This window comes from Acanthochromis polyacanthus, chromosome 23 (genome assembly GCF_021347895.1).
Source record: "Acanthochromis polyacanthus isolate Apoly-LR-REF ecotype Palm Island chromosome 23, KAUST_Apoly_ChrSc, whole genome shotgun sequence".
Taxonomy (NCBI): domain Eukaryota; kingdom Metazoa; phylum Chordata; class Actinopteri; family Pomacentridae; genus Acanthochromis; species Acanthochromis polyacanthus.
In genome coordinates this window covers 8504238-8517221 of record NC_067135.1, presented here as the reverse complement: position 1 = coordinate 8517221, position 12984 = coordinate 8504238, and the positions used below count along the sequence as shown (strand labels likewise).

The window sequence follows — 12984 nt, the reverse complement described above, 5'->3', positions numbered from 1 at the left end:
GCAGCAGTGCCACAAAAAGTGTCACTGCGGCAGTGGCATTAACCGTGGCACCGCAGCAGTGCCACAAAAAGTGTCACTGCAGCAGTGGCATTAACCGTGGCATCCGGCGCGGTGCCACAAAAAGTGTCACTGCGGCAGTGGCATTAACCGTTGGCATCCGGCGCGGTGCACAAAAAGTGTCACTGCAGCAGTGGCATTAACCGTGGCATCCGGCAGCGGTGCCACAAAAAGTGTCACTGCCAGCAGTGGCATTAACCGTGGCATCCGGCGTGGTGCCACAAAAAGTGTCACTGCGGCCATTGGCATTAACTGTGGCACGGCAGCGGTGCCACAAAAAGTGTCACTGCCGCAGTGGCATTAACCGTGGCATCCGGCGCGGTGCCACAAAAAAGTGTCACTGCGGCAGTTGGCATTAACTGTGGCACGGCAGCGGTGCCACAAAAAGTGTCACTGCCCGCAGTGCATTTAACCGTGGCATCCGGCGCGGTGCCACAAAAAGTGTCACTGCGGCAGTGGCATTAACTGTGGCACAGCAGCGGTGCCACAAAAGTGTCACTGCCGCAGTGCATTAACCGTGGCATCCGGCGCGGTGCCACAAAAAGTGTCACTGCGGCCAGTGGCATTAACCGTTGGCATCCGGCGCGGGCCACAAAAAGTGTCACTGCGGCAGTGGCATTAACCGTGGCATCCGGCGCGGTGCCACAAAAAGTGTCACTGCGGCAGTGGCAATTAACTGTGGCACGGCAGCGGTGCCACAAAAGTGTCACTGCGGCAGTGGCATTAACTGTGGCATCCGGCGCAGTGCCACAAAAAGTGTCACTGCGGCAGTGGCATTAACCGTGGCATCCGGCGCGGTGCCACAAAAAGTGTCACTGCACAGTGGCATTAACCGTGGCACCGCAGTGGTGCCACAAAAAGTGTCACTGCGGCAGTGGCATTAACAGTGGGCATCCGGCGCAGTGCCACAAAAAGTGTCACTGCACAGTGGCATAACCGTGGCACCGCAGTGGTGCCACAAAAAGTGTCACTGCGGCAGTGGCATTAACCGTGGCATCCGGCGCGGTGCCACAAAAAGTGTCACTGCTCGCTGCCAGTGCCACAAATCGGACCTGCTGTCTCTCACGAAAGTTGCATATGAAGTGCATTAAAAGCGGTACTGATAAGAAAATAAACATTTAGCCTACTTACCGAACTTTCAGTGTCTGCTGGTAGAATCCGCCGAAGGAGCAAAATGGTTAAAACAAGCCAACAGGCAGGAAAAGCGTCTGGGGAAAAGGTTCTGCTTCTTCACCGATAAACCACCAGTGACCATATCAGAATTAATCCAATCCAGGAGAGCAGAGTCTCGGCTACATCCTACAGACTGTCAGTCATTCCAGACAAACTGTCAATCAGGTTACCACGCCCCTTGCGTGCAAAACTTAATAAATAAAAAAATCGATATTGATTTATTTAAGATCGGCCACTTGATCTTTCATTTTGACCATGAAAACTAACAAAAAAAAAAAACACCATTTATTTACAGTTTATGCACCGTACTCTGCTTGGCTCCACCCTTGCTGATGACCACTTCCGGTCTCAGAAAACGAAAAAACGGACCTTTTTTTCGTTTCTGTCCTCTTACTTATTTTATTTTTGTTATCGTAAATAATAAATGAAAATCAAAACATTTTTTAAATTCGTATATCCCTTTTTGATCGCGAAAAGGAAAACGCCTTGCTATTTCAATTTTAATTATTGCCTTTGGAAAACGAAAATCAAATAACCACTCGTTTTTTGTTTTTCAATACCTGCTTTAGAACGGAAAATCCAATTACCAAAATATACACAGACCTATAAATCACAGGAAAACATTCTTTGTGTGGACCATAAAATTACTCAATTTTCTACAGGTCTTCGGGTTTTTTAATAATATAACTTTTTTTTTGTACAGATTTTCACCATATTGTTTAATTACAGATTATATCTTGTAAAATCCTAGAAAAAAGCATTTAGACACATGTTGACTGAAAAAAAACAAAAGTAACATAAAAACTGCAACAATGTCCACAGTCTAACAGTGTGCGACCATAAAATTGTACGCGTTTTTTCATTACATGTACTTTTCATTGGGTTTTCAGCAGTTGCATACAGTCTCTTCAAGGGACATACAACCCAATTATGTTGTTCTCTTTACGTGTCAAAGGATATTAGCAGTGACAGGCAGATAGAAGATGTCTGTCTCAGTGTTGATAACATCCTGGGAGAAACTTCTTCGGCTCCACTTGTCCTGTTTGGGCTGCACACATGGCAAACAGCTGAACCTGCAGTTCAACCTGCAAACCTGCAGCCACCTAGACAGACAGTACATTGTATGTGTATTTGGAGCCCTGGAGTAAACTGAAATTCAGCATTTTCCATTGATGACGACATTATCTTGCTTTCATCATGACCAAAACATGGAAAGTGTTAGCAACTAAGGGGAGAAATGAAGTCTTTCACTACGGCAAAATGAATATCTAACCTGGAAAAGCCAATTCAAATATGAACAGAACCCTTTAATTATTACGCTTTTTACACCACTAAACATCCAGATGGAAACTTACAGGCCTCGGCTTGTAGATGATCCTGAGGCCAGTACTAGGAGAAGGCTGTTTTACATGGAACCTGCAGAGACGGATTGAAATAAAGCACAAATAGTTACAGGTCAGAGCTTTCCTTTGGATTGAAGGTGACCCATAAAGTGCCTCCACCTATGCACAGTCCTCATTTCTGACACACTAAAAGATGCTTCAAACAAGCTGTGAGGCTGAAACTAAACTAAAAGCGGTTTTCATTATTTCCTGGATTTGAAACCTAAAGTTGATTGTGCATTTTACATCCATCTATTGTCTGGAACTGTACCTGCCCCAAGAACTGCAATAAATCCTTTTTACATGCAGTGTACCGAAGTAGACACTCTCTGGGAGAAGCTGGAAGCCCCTCACTATGGTACTGGGATTAGCAAGAGAAATTGTTCGACATTTCCTCCTCACTGGTTCTTTCTACAGTCAAGAAGTGGAACATAGGATGCAGACAGTAATGTGTACAGTATCCAGTGTGCATGACAGAAATATGTGAAGTACATAAAATACATGTAGAACACATTGCCAGAATATCAAGGACAAAAAGGATCTGGCTGCTGCTGATGCACAAGCAGTGAAACTAAAGGGAAAAACATTCAAGTGTTTTAGTAAGGCTTTTCTGTTTAAGCTGTATGGAACCATGTTCCCTATTACTCTTGAAAGGTAACAGAATGATACAAGTCAGCATTAAACAGGGAATTAATTTAACACATCAGGGAAACATAGCTAAATAACAAGTTAAAACAACTGTTCTCAAATTATTCCTTCTTAAATAGTATGTTGTGAATATTCCATTTCTTGATTTGTAAGATATTGAACAGAACACCTCATGTATCTGGCAGCGGTTCCTTCAGCAGTGCTATGGTACGGTCAGAGTGCGCCTGAAAGAGTAGTTCCTACAGTGCAAGAGCTCAGTAGTTCAGTGCCCGAACCATCTTCATGCACCAGAAATAGCCTGGAAGACATAATATGTAGCCAGCCATCCACTCCAAAAAAGGAGTACAATGCTCCTGATTCGTCACTTTCTCGTTAATATTGTTAAACTACTACAACAATCCATATTGTGACAAAATAAAAAAGGGTTCAGAGTTTAATTTCAAATTGGAGAAATTGTACATATACATGGAAGCCTACCTAGGACAATGTTCTCTACGTTTCTCATGAAGCCTGGCCATTTCTCTATCTTCCTCCACCTCTTGCTCCTCTTCCTCATGTTTAAGTGTGCATGGAGCAGGACTGAAGATTACCACTGCTATGTGCCTATCATCCATCACCTGCAGCACAGTTTGTCATCGTTTCCAACACTGTACCTTTGTATAGTTTTTATCTGTTCTGTTGTGTTTGTTTTTTGCAAAGTGACCTCAGGTGTCAAGACTGAGAGAGATATCTCCCATTCTCTTCAGTATCACAGAAACTTACCTGGAAGTGGTTCCCATCAGGTTCAGTGAGGTCACAGGCCACCTTGTCTGTGTGACTCATGGTGTAAGTTCCTGCTTGGGTGGTGGGGGTGCAACCCTTTGGAGTGGGGGTTACAACTGGGTCCGAGGAGTACAGGCATTTTCCATCACGTTGGATCTGCAGCAGCCCAACACTAGACGGGAAGACCTTGGTCACAAATTCACACACATTTAAAACTGGATATCTACAGACAAAAGTTAATGAAAAAGTCTTACTCAGATCTGAAAGGCATCATTTGTAAGATTTAAGTTTGATTATGGTGCCATCTGCTGGTCACACCAACAATGAGCAGAATGAGCCTCCAGCAGATATGTCCCATTTTTCTTCTAACAAAATGTAGCTTGAAAGATGCTATTACACGCAAAAAACGTCAAACAATAATTTTAAGATTGGGATAAATGCTGTAAACCACACACCTGATACTCTCCTTGGTTGGTCCCAGAGATGGCAGTTCCATCAGCTAGAAAGATGTGAGCTGTGTGACACTCTGGGTACATCACTACTGTGGCACAGCCCTCCTTCTCCACCAGCACCACCCGCTCTTTGGTAGGCACACACTCCTTCTCAGTCTCACATTCACTCATCTTATTACTCCCAGTCATGGTCTTGTCAGTAAACACGCTCTGCTTACGATTCTTAGTCGTACCACTTCCAGTAAACCCACTGTAGTCACACATTCGTACAATCTCACTCAACTTCACACAAGTATGTACAGTGTCGTGGAAGCTGGTGATCCTGGTTCCGTCAGCATGTTCTACAACTAGAGAGCCGTCCGGGTTCTTGACAGACACCACTTCATCCTCCCGGGTTAGCATCACCTGACACAAAAAGAGATGCCGACTTAGCAATAAAATGCATAAATTATTGCAGTGTATAATTTTTACAGACTGTCATATACCAAGAACACAAATATGTTTTTGTAGGAATCTTTTTTTTAAGTATCACACTTTAAATTTTATAATAACTGTAGTTTTTGTAAGCTATGTTATTCGGTAATCCTGACCTGATGGGTGAAGGGGTCTGTAGACTTATAGCTGAGAAGAGAGGTGGTGGGTATTTGTTTGTGGGTGGTCCCAACAGTGCAGATGCGCCCTCCTGATGGAGCTGTAGTTAACCAACATCCTCTCTGTCCTGTAGAGACAAAACATACAGAGAGGACAAGGTGTCACTGAAAGTGATACTTAATTATCATCCTGTCAAGTGTGCCATGTTTTGTATTCTGTGGCACTTCATCTAACCTTTCTCCTTGTTCTCAGCTTCTTGATGAGAGTTTTCATCCTGAACCTCAGAGTCAGAAACCCACACTGGACCAGAGTCTTGGCTGAAACTGACTGAACCATCTGCAAACAGCACCTGCAATACACACAGATGGAGAGAATCAATTTTGTGCGTATGAGGCTATATTGTTACATTTTAGGTAGAAATCTTTGATGTAGGTGCTCAGCCTCTGTATGTACCTCTGTAGACCCATCTCTCATGTTACGGATCACGGTTCCCTGGTTGGTGCTATAATCAAGTCATGCACTGATAAATTTCACAATAAAAGCCCACCAAAAAAGCTTAATCTTTACTGTAAAGTAATATGCAATACAGTTAATCTGGTATCATTAGATTACACTAATGCATACTAAATAACACAATTAACATATTTAACAATACAAATAAATTTGAACTCGCCTGTGGAAAAAAGGTGACATCATGGTGCTCAGTATAATGCCAATCAAACAGAGATCTCAGCCTACAACTCTGCATGTCAGATAATTTCAGCTGACTGGACACTCTCCCACTGAAATGCTGGGGGAAAAATTCAACATTGTTGGTGAAAAAATCAAATAAATGCCTTCTATGTTAAAATGTTGTGAAACTGTCGTTGAAACTACTAATTATTGAAGCTATTTTTTAAAAAATCAAAAATGCCAAAAGTGCCAGTGCCAGTGTTACGAGCTTCCAAAACATCAACATATTTTGGCTTACATATTCTACTGTTATAGTACATTAAAAAGCTTTGGGTTTTGAACACTTGGCAGAACATAATCTTTCAAAATATTTCAGTTTGAATGGTGATCATGGCAGTAACACTGGGTCAGACATCGTGACTCACCAAGTGCTACAACAGCCCCAGTGGCCTAATGGATAAGGCACTGGCCTCCTAAGCCAGGGATTGTGGGTTCAAGTCCCATCTGGGGTGTGTAGCAGACCTGTAACCAAGCAATTGATGAGCTGAAAGTGCTCTCTGCTATACTAGTGTTTTCTTGAAGACATTTAGAGCTGTCAGACGGCTGTTTGGACAACAAAGTACATTTGGAGACATCGTTTCAGCCTGTGGGAAATATACAGTAACCCAAGTTACCAAATTCATTAGTGACCAGCAAGTTAATCAAAAAACAGTAACTGAGGTCATTTCTTGATTAAAATAACTGATACGTATGTACCAGTTATGTGTATTTTTGTGTTGTATTTGTGGGAAGAAAAAAATCGACGCATACAAGAAATTATTTTACAAGTACACAACTCATAGAGTGTGGGAAATCAGATTTGCTGATACACATACAAATTCAATGTGCACAGCTACAAATTCAATGTTACAGGTGCTCAAACATTTTGCACCTGAAATACCTTCATAGTTGTGCATCAAAGTCGTGCTTTTCATCAGAGTCCTTACCTGCACCCGAAACTGAGGATGCTCTCAGACTCTGCTCATTTTTCTCACAGCTATGTTGCTCCTGTTGTCCACCAAAACTTTGGAATTGTTCCGAATACAATTTGATGACATTAGCAACATGTACACCCATGGCATCAAGCACCCCAATCAGGTGTGGCTGGTAGAATCCCAGTAACAGGACATAGTGTTGAGGGCCACAGTCTGGCTCATCATCTGCACCCACACACAAACACTTAAGCAAATGTATGTGTCTCTACACACAGTGTTCAAACAGGTGGTTTACTTGTGATATAATTTCCACTTTTCTGCTCACAAAACATTGATTGTGTGTGTTTGTTAAAAAAAAAATGCATCATGCATGAAACCTTCTACATGACTAATCTCAAAATGGTATTTCACACATATACAGTAAAGCCAACCTAGAGTCATCAGTGCATTAATCCACACAATTTTGGCTTTATTTACGTTAAACACAGTTGTTTTAAAAACAATTTGTACCGATATAGACAACTTCACCCCTGCGTTTGAGCTTGGTTTTCATCTCCTTGGAAGGCTCCAGAGGTGAGGGAGCTGCTTTTCTCTTTTCCTTTAACACAAGTTGACAGAAAATTATATGAAAATGAACCCTAATGAATATTCCATCTAGATACTTGTTTGCTGCTGGTGCTTGATGTGATGTGAGTGCGGTGCTGTCCACACGGTGCACCTTCAAGTGCTATGATCAAGAAGTTAAGTGTAAAAGGCAGATTAGTCAGCAGTTTTGTAAATGAAGGAGGATTCCACACACTTTGTTTGTGTCACAGCATTGATGAGGGCTCCCCCTGTATAAATAATCAGCCAGTCTGGTCTAGAGCAATACTGAATGGTGCTAAGACATTAATCTGTAAGATTTCTAGTATTTTTTAACACCCTTAACTCTACTCGCGAGTGGTTTTTACTAATAATTTATACATTTTCGGCAAGCCCCCCTGCTCTGTAGAGACTTCTCCTGAGTGTGTGTGTTGTTTCTAGGACAGCACCAACATGTAGAGAGCTTGGAGAAAAAAAATTCAAGTCTCTGTGATACCCAGAAGCAGAGATCTAAGCATTTTTAAACCTAAAAAATCCAGGCGAGGATTGGGGGGAGGGCATTTTGGCCTAAATTATTAAAATTTGAAAATGCCATAACTCAAAAATTATTGGGAGTATAAGCCTGTAATTTTGCACACAAAGCTTTTTTATCATGATCTTCCACCACCAGCACCCACAGTAAAATTGAAAATGGTGCTGCAACCCCCATCTGTGAATTCAGACGGAGTTGGTCTTCTTTCCATTGTCATGATGCTGTCTTTTCTGTTCCACGAGATGGCAGTAGAACACAATAGCTGGGAGTTAAAATACCTCCAGATTCAACCCCAAAAATTAGCAGTAGCTTATACAATGTCACTATTTCATCTTTACATTCAGAATATTGTAATTTCAGTCATGCTGCAAGGAGGTCATCAATAAATATGCACACACAGATACATAAACTCCTCTTAAAATTCTAATGGTTAAAGCTACACATATAGTTAAAGTAATTCTGTTTGGCCCAGTCATGAATGAAGAACCTAGAGAGCAGCTGATATGATTTTGATGCCAGAACCAGTGAGTCAGCGTATTCTGAGAATGTAAATTTAGTACGATGACAAGATAGAGATTATTTATGGCAACTCTAATATCAAGAATCTCTCATTCTACTTCAGGTAAAGATATAGCTATAAGGTATCTATAAATCTAGAGTAAACTGCAAATCTATTTGTAATCAAAATGATGCATCCTTCATCAGGTCATATTCAAAGAAATAGAGATTTTGAATGCTAATTAAGTGAATACTCCAGCCTAACTAACAGTGATACTGCATTAAATGAATAATAATGGAGTGTGAAAGGGGTTGTGGCCACTTCACTGCCCTAACACATTCTCAAATAACAATCACAAGAGCGACAGCAGTTCTTAATAATGATAATTTTTGTTCTTTTAGTGGGTCTGCAATTAGTATTCAGTGCTTTAAAATGGAAACGAAGAATCTTTGTGGCCGTTTCAAAACAAAATGGTTCAATAAAACAGAATATGACGTATCAGCTTGTGTAATATTTGTGTTCAGTTAAACAACTCCCAGTGTATTTTCGATTTGTGAAAAAAATAGGGTAATTATGCTGGTTTTAAGGAGAAGATGAGTGTTTTGTATATACATTTTCATATTTTACTGAATAGGAACAAACAAGATAAACATAATCGGTGATCTTAAAGCCCTTCCAAGTTTTACTTTTAGAGTTATTCTTGAAGCCAACTGCAAGTTTAAAATGAAAAATTCACCTTAGAGATTCAAATTAACTGTTTACTTAATGTTTTCTTAAGGTATTTGTTTAGGCTGTTTTCGCTTCTTTGCAAGTTAGAAGCTTATTTGGACTGTGCAGAGCTGTGCAGTTTGAAAGAGGCTCACTCAAACCAGAAAAGATGGTCCACTTAAAAATGAATAACTTTCATACAATGGGCTTCTGTTAATGGTGACTCAGTAGCAGTGATTTCATACCCTTCTCGCTCTGTAAATGAGCACTTCTCTCACTCTCTCAAGGTCGTGGTTTGGCACAAGTTTCCAATCGATTCTCCCTTCTGGAGCAGTTTTATTATTAATACAATGTCATGATTTCACCCGAGCACTGGCCTACTTACAGCAGCTCCCCATTAAAGGTCAAAAGTGAGACAACGCCCACCTGTCAGATGCCAGAGAAATCCATGTTTGAAGCCAGCGGTTCATTAGTTATGGAGGAGTTGTCAGCTCCAAACCTTCCAGAGGCAGCATATAGTCAAAGGTCACACACACAGCAGTCAGATCAACACTGTAGTGATGCTTAAATAACAACCCCGTGCACACTGTAGCAAACAGCATAGCAACATCTCAAAATATCCACTTTTTTTAAAGGATGCACTGCTGTTAAATCTGAGTGTCATGTGCTTGTTAGGGACTATTTTATTTCATTTAACAGCAGTCGTAATGGCTTATTTAAGAATTTCTTACTCGAGTTAATATAATCTGATCAGGCCAAGAGGTGCTTAAGATTAAACACTAAAATTGGAAAGAAAATAAGACATGCTGCTCATTTGGAAGGGCACTGCTTGTTCTTCACATGCTGTTACACATCGTACCTCCAGCTATCTCGGACCTATCGGCACACACAGCAATCAGTATTAAATCATGTGCTCATAAACCGCTTCACACTGTATTTAGATGACAGGTGGTGTTTCATATTAGGTTCATCAGCAGCTCATAAAGCGTCACTGAGGTTGTGAAGGGAAAAACATGACATAACCAAAAGAAAACTGGAGCCAAATGCATTTTCATGTAACCCAGTGAGTTATTGCTGCAATAAACATGAACCCTGTGAATTTATAATTGCTGCTGAGCATACCTGTAATTGCAGGAAGAGGTGAAAGGTTTTAAGATTAGAATTTCAGTCCTTGGAAATCATGTGATATAATATCACTAAGGAGCAAACATGATGCTCATGTTTACCAAGACATCCATTAACAACTTTCTCTGGCTGGAGGTTTCATTCTTTGGTTTTTCTGCTTTGTCACTGTGAAGTAATCGCACCTGACAGAAAATGACACAAACTGAGCTAACTCTGTGACATTATAAATCAACTCTAATGTAGCTTTTAAAAATCTGACATTTGTGAACTTTGGTTTCCTAGTGCAAAATGAGCATTACATAACACCAAATTATGTAATAATTGCTATAAATAAGGATACTTTAAAGCTACACAGAAACTACCAGGCGTGACCAAAGTGACTGAGAGTATCTTGTAAACAAACATACAAAAAAGATGCTAATGCAAAGGAGAAGAAGAAGTGTTGTTTACATAGTTTATACACAAACACTTAGGAGTGAGATAAACATATCTGGATCATCAAATAACCTCAAGTCCCAGTGTGACATGCATGCAGCCTTCAGCCAAGTTCATCTGATTTCCATCTTCCCAGAAAGAGCTTGTTGTGAGAGTTAGGAGGAAACATGGGAATGGAGCCCACTCATCTCCCAGGAGTCGGGACCAAAACAGGCCTATCTAGTGACTCAGTGTGGATGGAGAAGCTGGTAAACATCTGCAGGTCTGTGCAGGCCGCAGCCGTATGTTGATCAGTCTGATCGATGTGATTGATCCATGCAGCTGTGGCCGCGAAGGACCCCTTTCACCACGCTACTGTCACTGTAAGCCACACTGCAGGCTGAGATGAATCATGTTGACACATCTCAAGTACTGCCGATGGATTCACGAGCTTCAGAGTATGAGCTGCCAAGTCCGTACAGTGCAGCTCAGATTCCTCAGCAGCGTGACGCGGCCTTCAGTACTTTTCCATCAGGAGTTAATGGAGTATCCCTCAGTGGGAGCATTTGTAGCCTCTGTTTGCCTTTTGAAAAAGAGTGTAAAATACAGTAAATTTTGCATTTTAAAGACCCTAATTGATAAAGATGTTTGTCAGGTGTAGAGCTGGGATGGAGTCTAGTTATTGGCAGTAAGTAGAAGGATAAAATCAACACTAGTTTTCATGCATTTTTGGGATATTTTGCTTCCATAACAAGTCTTCTTTCAGACTCGTGGAAAGAAAACTTTCAAAATGCACATTTTGGTCCTTATTTTACTAAACTTTGTCTATGTGCATCTGTAGATTTCAATTAAAATGAATATCTCAAAATCAGATTTTTCTCACAGAAGTCAGAAATCTCCACTGCAGTACATACCCCACATTTCTATTTTTATTCCAACCTATATCCTGAAGGATATTTACTGAGGGATTTGGTCATATATTATTCATACTTTGAATTATAGAACATTTTATTCCTAAAAATGCGGAAAAAATAGATTTTCTTTATGTCTGTTGATAGTGTTTTGAGGAATGATAAAAACATGTGCTCATTGAAAACCTCTAATATAATAAAACAAACAACAATTTTGTAATGGCACTGAAATAATTAGATTTCTCTTAACTGGTCATTGTTGCTGCTTAATTCTAAGGAAAGTCAACTTGCGGTTTTGGATTTTTAGAATGTAAATATCTGCTTACCCAAACATTAAGTGCGAATCATGATTTTGTCGTTAGCCTTGCAGTTCATTCCTTAAAGCTTGAAGAAACGTGGGAGTCATTGCACACAATGCTGAAGGAGCAGAAAACCTCATTTTTTGCACCTTTGAAGATATTAGGTACACCAGTTTGAGGTGAGAAAGTGTCATTTCAAGCTGATAGAATCCAGAAACAGTACTTACCTCAGTGTAGATTAAATACACTTTTTACAATGTGGCTTTATCACGTTTGAATTTCTCTTCTAGAAATGAACACAAATGAAAACAGTTTTAGATAATGTCCCATTTGCTCATTCGAACTTAACTTTTCAGAGAAGTAATCAACTCGAAAATTTCCATGTCGCCTGTAGTGTCTCCCCTTCATGAATCTACACAAGTATCTGCTCATGTTTATACATTAGAACCAACCAAGCTGAAAAACAGAGTGAAGGTTTGGACAGAAACTGTTTAAAATATTGGAAAATATTCCACCAAAGTTCAAGGAAATGAAAATTAATTATATGCTCATATCTGTGGTAAATACGAAGGTCAGCTCAGCAGAGGATACAGATTAAAAAAAATAAAGAAAAACAGTGATCATGGCTTTCTCCAAAGGTGAATAAATTTGCCTGCTAGCACAAAGTGGAGGGAAAAATATGCAGACTCTTTACTGAAGTTAAAGTAACAATACAGCAGTGTAGAAATACTCGATTTAAAGTGAAAGTTGTGCAGGAAAATCCTACTGAAGTAAAAGTACATAAGTATGAGCAGTAAAACATAGGTAAGAGATGAAAGAAAAAGCACTAGTTTGGTCCTTCTGACTGATATATTATTACACATAACAATATTAGATTATTAGTACTGGGGCATCAGTGGGTCAGCAGCATGTCACTGATGGAGCTGCTGTCACTATTTTACGTCCAGTTTTATACACAGAGACTCGAAATAAATCTAAGAGGATCCTAATTTGATGAATTGTAAAGTTCTGACATACAAATCTGATTTTGGACTTTTCACCACATGGAAACCAGTGGTTTAATCTTTAACAGGGTGTTGTATTTTAAGACTTGATATATCATCTTTTGGTGAAGTCTTCATATTAAAAGTCACTAAAGCTGTCGAATACTTGTAGAAGTGCACTATCTACCTCTGAAACATGGAGTTGAAAGATATAGCAGCA

At 40.2% G+C, this 12984-nt stretch overlaps 1 protein-coding gene, 1 long non-coding RNA gene and 1 other non-coding gene across 3 annotated transcripts; 1 reads left to right on the top strand and 2 right to left on the bottom strand.

The window, feature by feature from the left end:
- Positions 1-1803: 1803 nt before the first annotated feature.
- Positions 1804-3215, bottom strand: LOC127532293 (uncharacterized). Its single transcript, XR_007939663.1, has 3 exons — positions 2884-3215; positions 2586-2646; positions 1804-2333 (listed from the first exon to the last, which is right to left on the bottom strand). It is a non-coding gene; the product is annotated as an uncharacterized LOC127532293 (long non-coding RNA).
- Positions 3216-3432: 217 nt separating this feature from the next.
- On the bottom strand, positions 3433-5188 carry LOC110962514 (sperm-associated antigen 17). The gene is made up of 4 exons (XM_051943665.1): positions 5065-5188; positions 4478-4879; positions 4023-4208; positions 3433-3558 (listed from the first exon to the last, which is right to left on the bottom strand). The coding sequence occupies exons 2-4, from the start codon at positions 4874-4876 to the stop codon at positions 3541-3543; spliced, it is 603 nt and encodes a 200-aa protein (XP_051799625.1). The 5' UTR covers positions 4877-4879; positions 5065-5188; the 3' UTR covers positions 3433-3540.
- A 988-nt stretch (positions 5189-6176) lies between these two features.
- On the top strand, positions 6177-6249 carry trnar-ccu (transfer RNA arginine (anticodon CCU)). The gene has a single exon. It is a non-coding gene; the product is annotated as a tRNA-Arg (tRNA).
- Positions 6250-12984: the final 6735 nt, after the last annotated feature.

Excerpts from the sequence above, each read along its gene's own strand:
- LOC110962514 (XM_051943665.1), bottom strand. The coding sequence starts at position 4,876 with ATGCTAACCCGGGAGGATGAAGTGGTGTCTGTCAAGAACCCGGACGGC. Across the intron at positions 4,209-4,477 it reads CCAACCAAGGAGAGTATCAG|GTCTTCCCGTCTAGTGTTGG; the intron begins GTGTGTGGTTTA and ends TTTGTGACCAAG.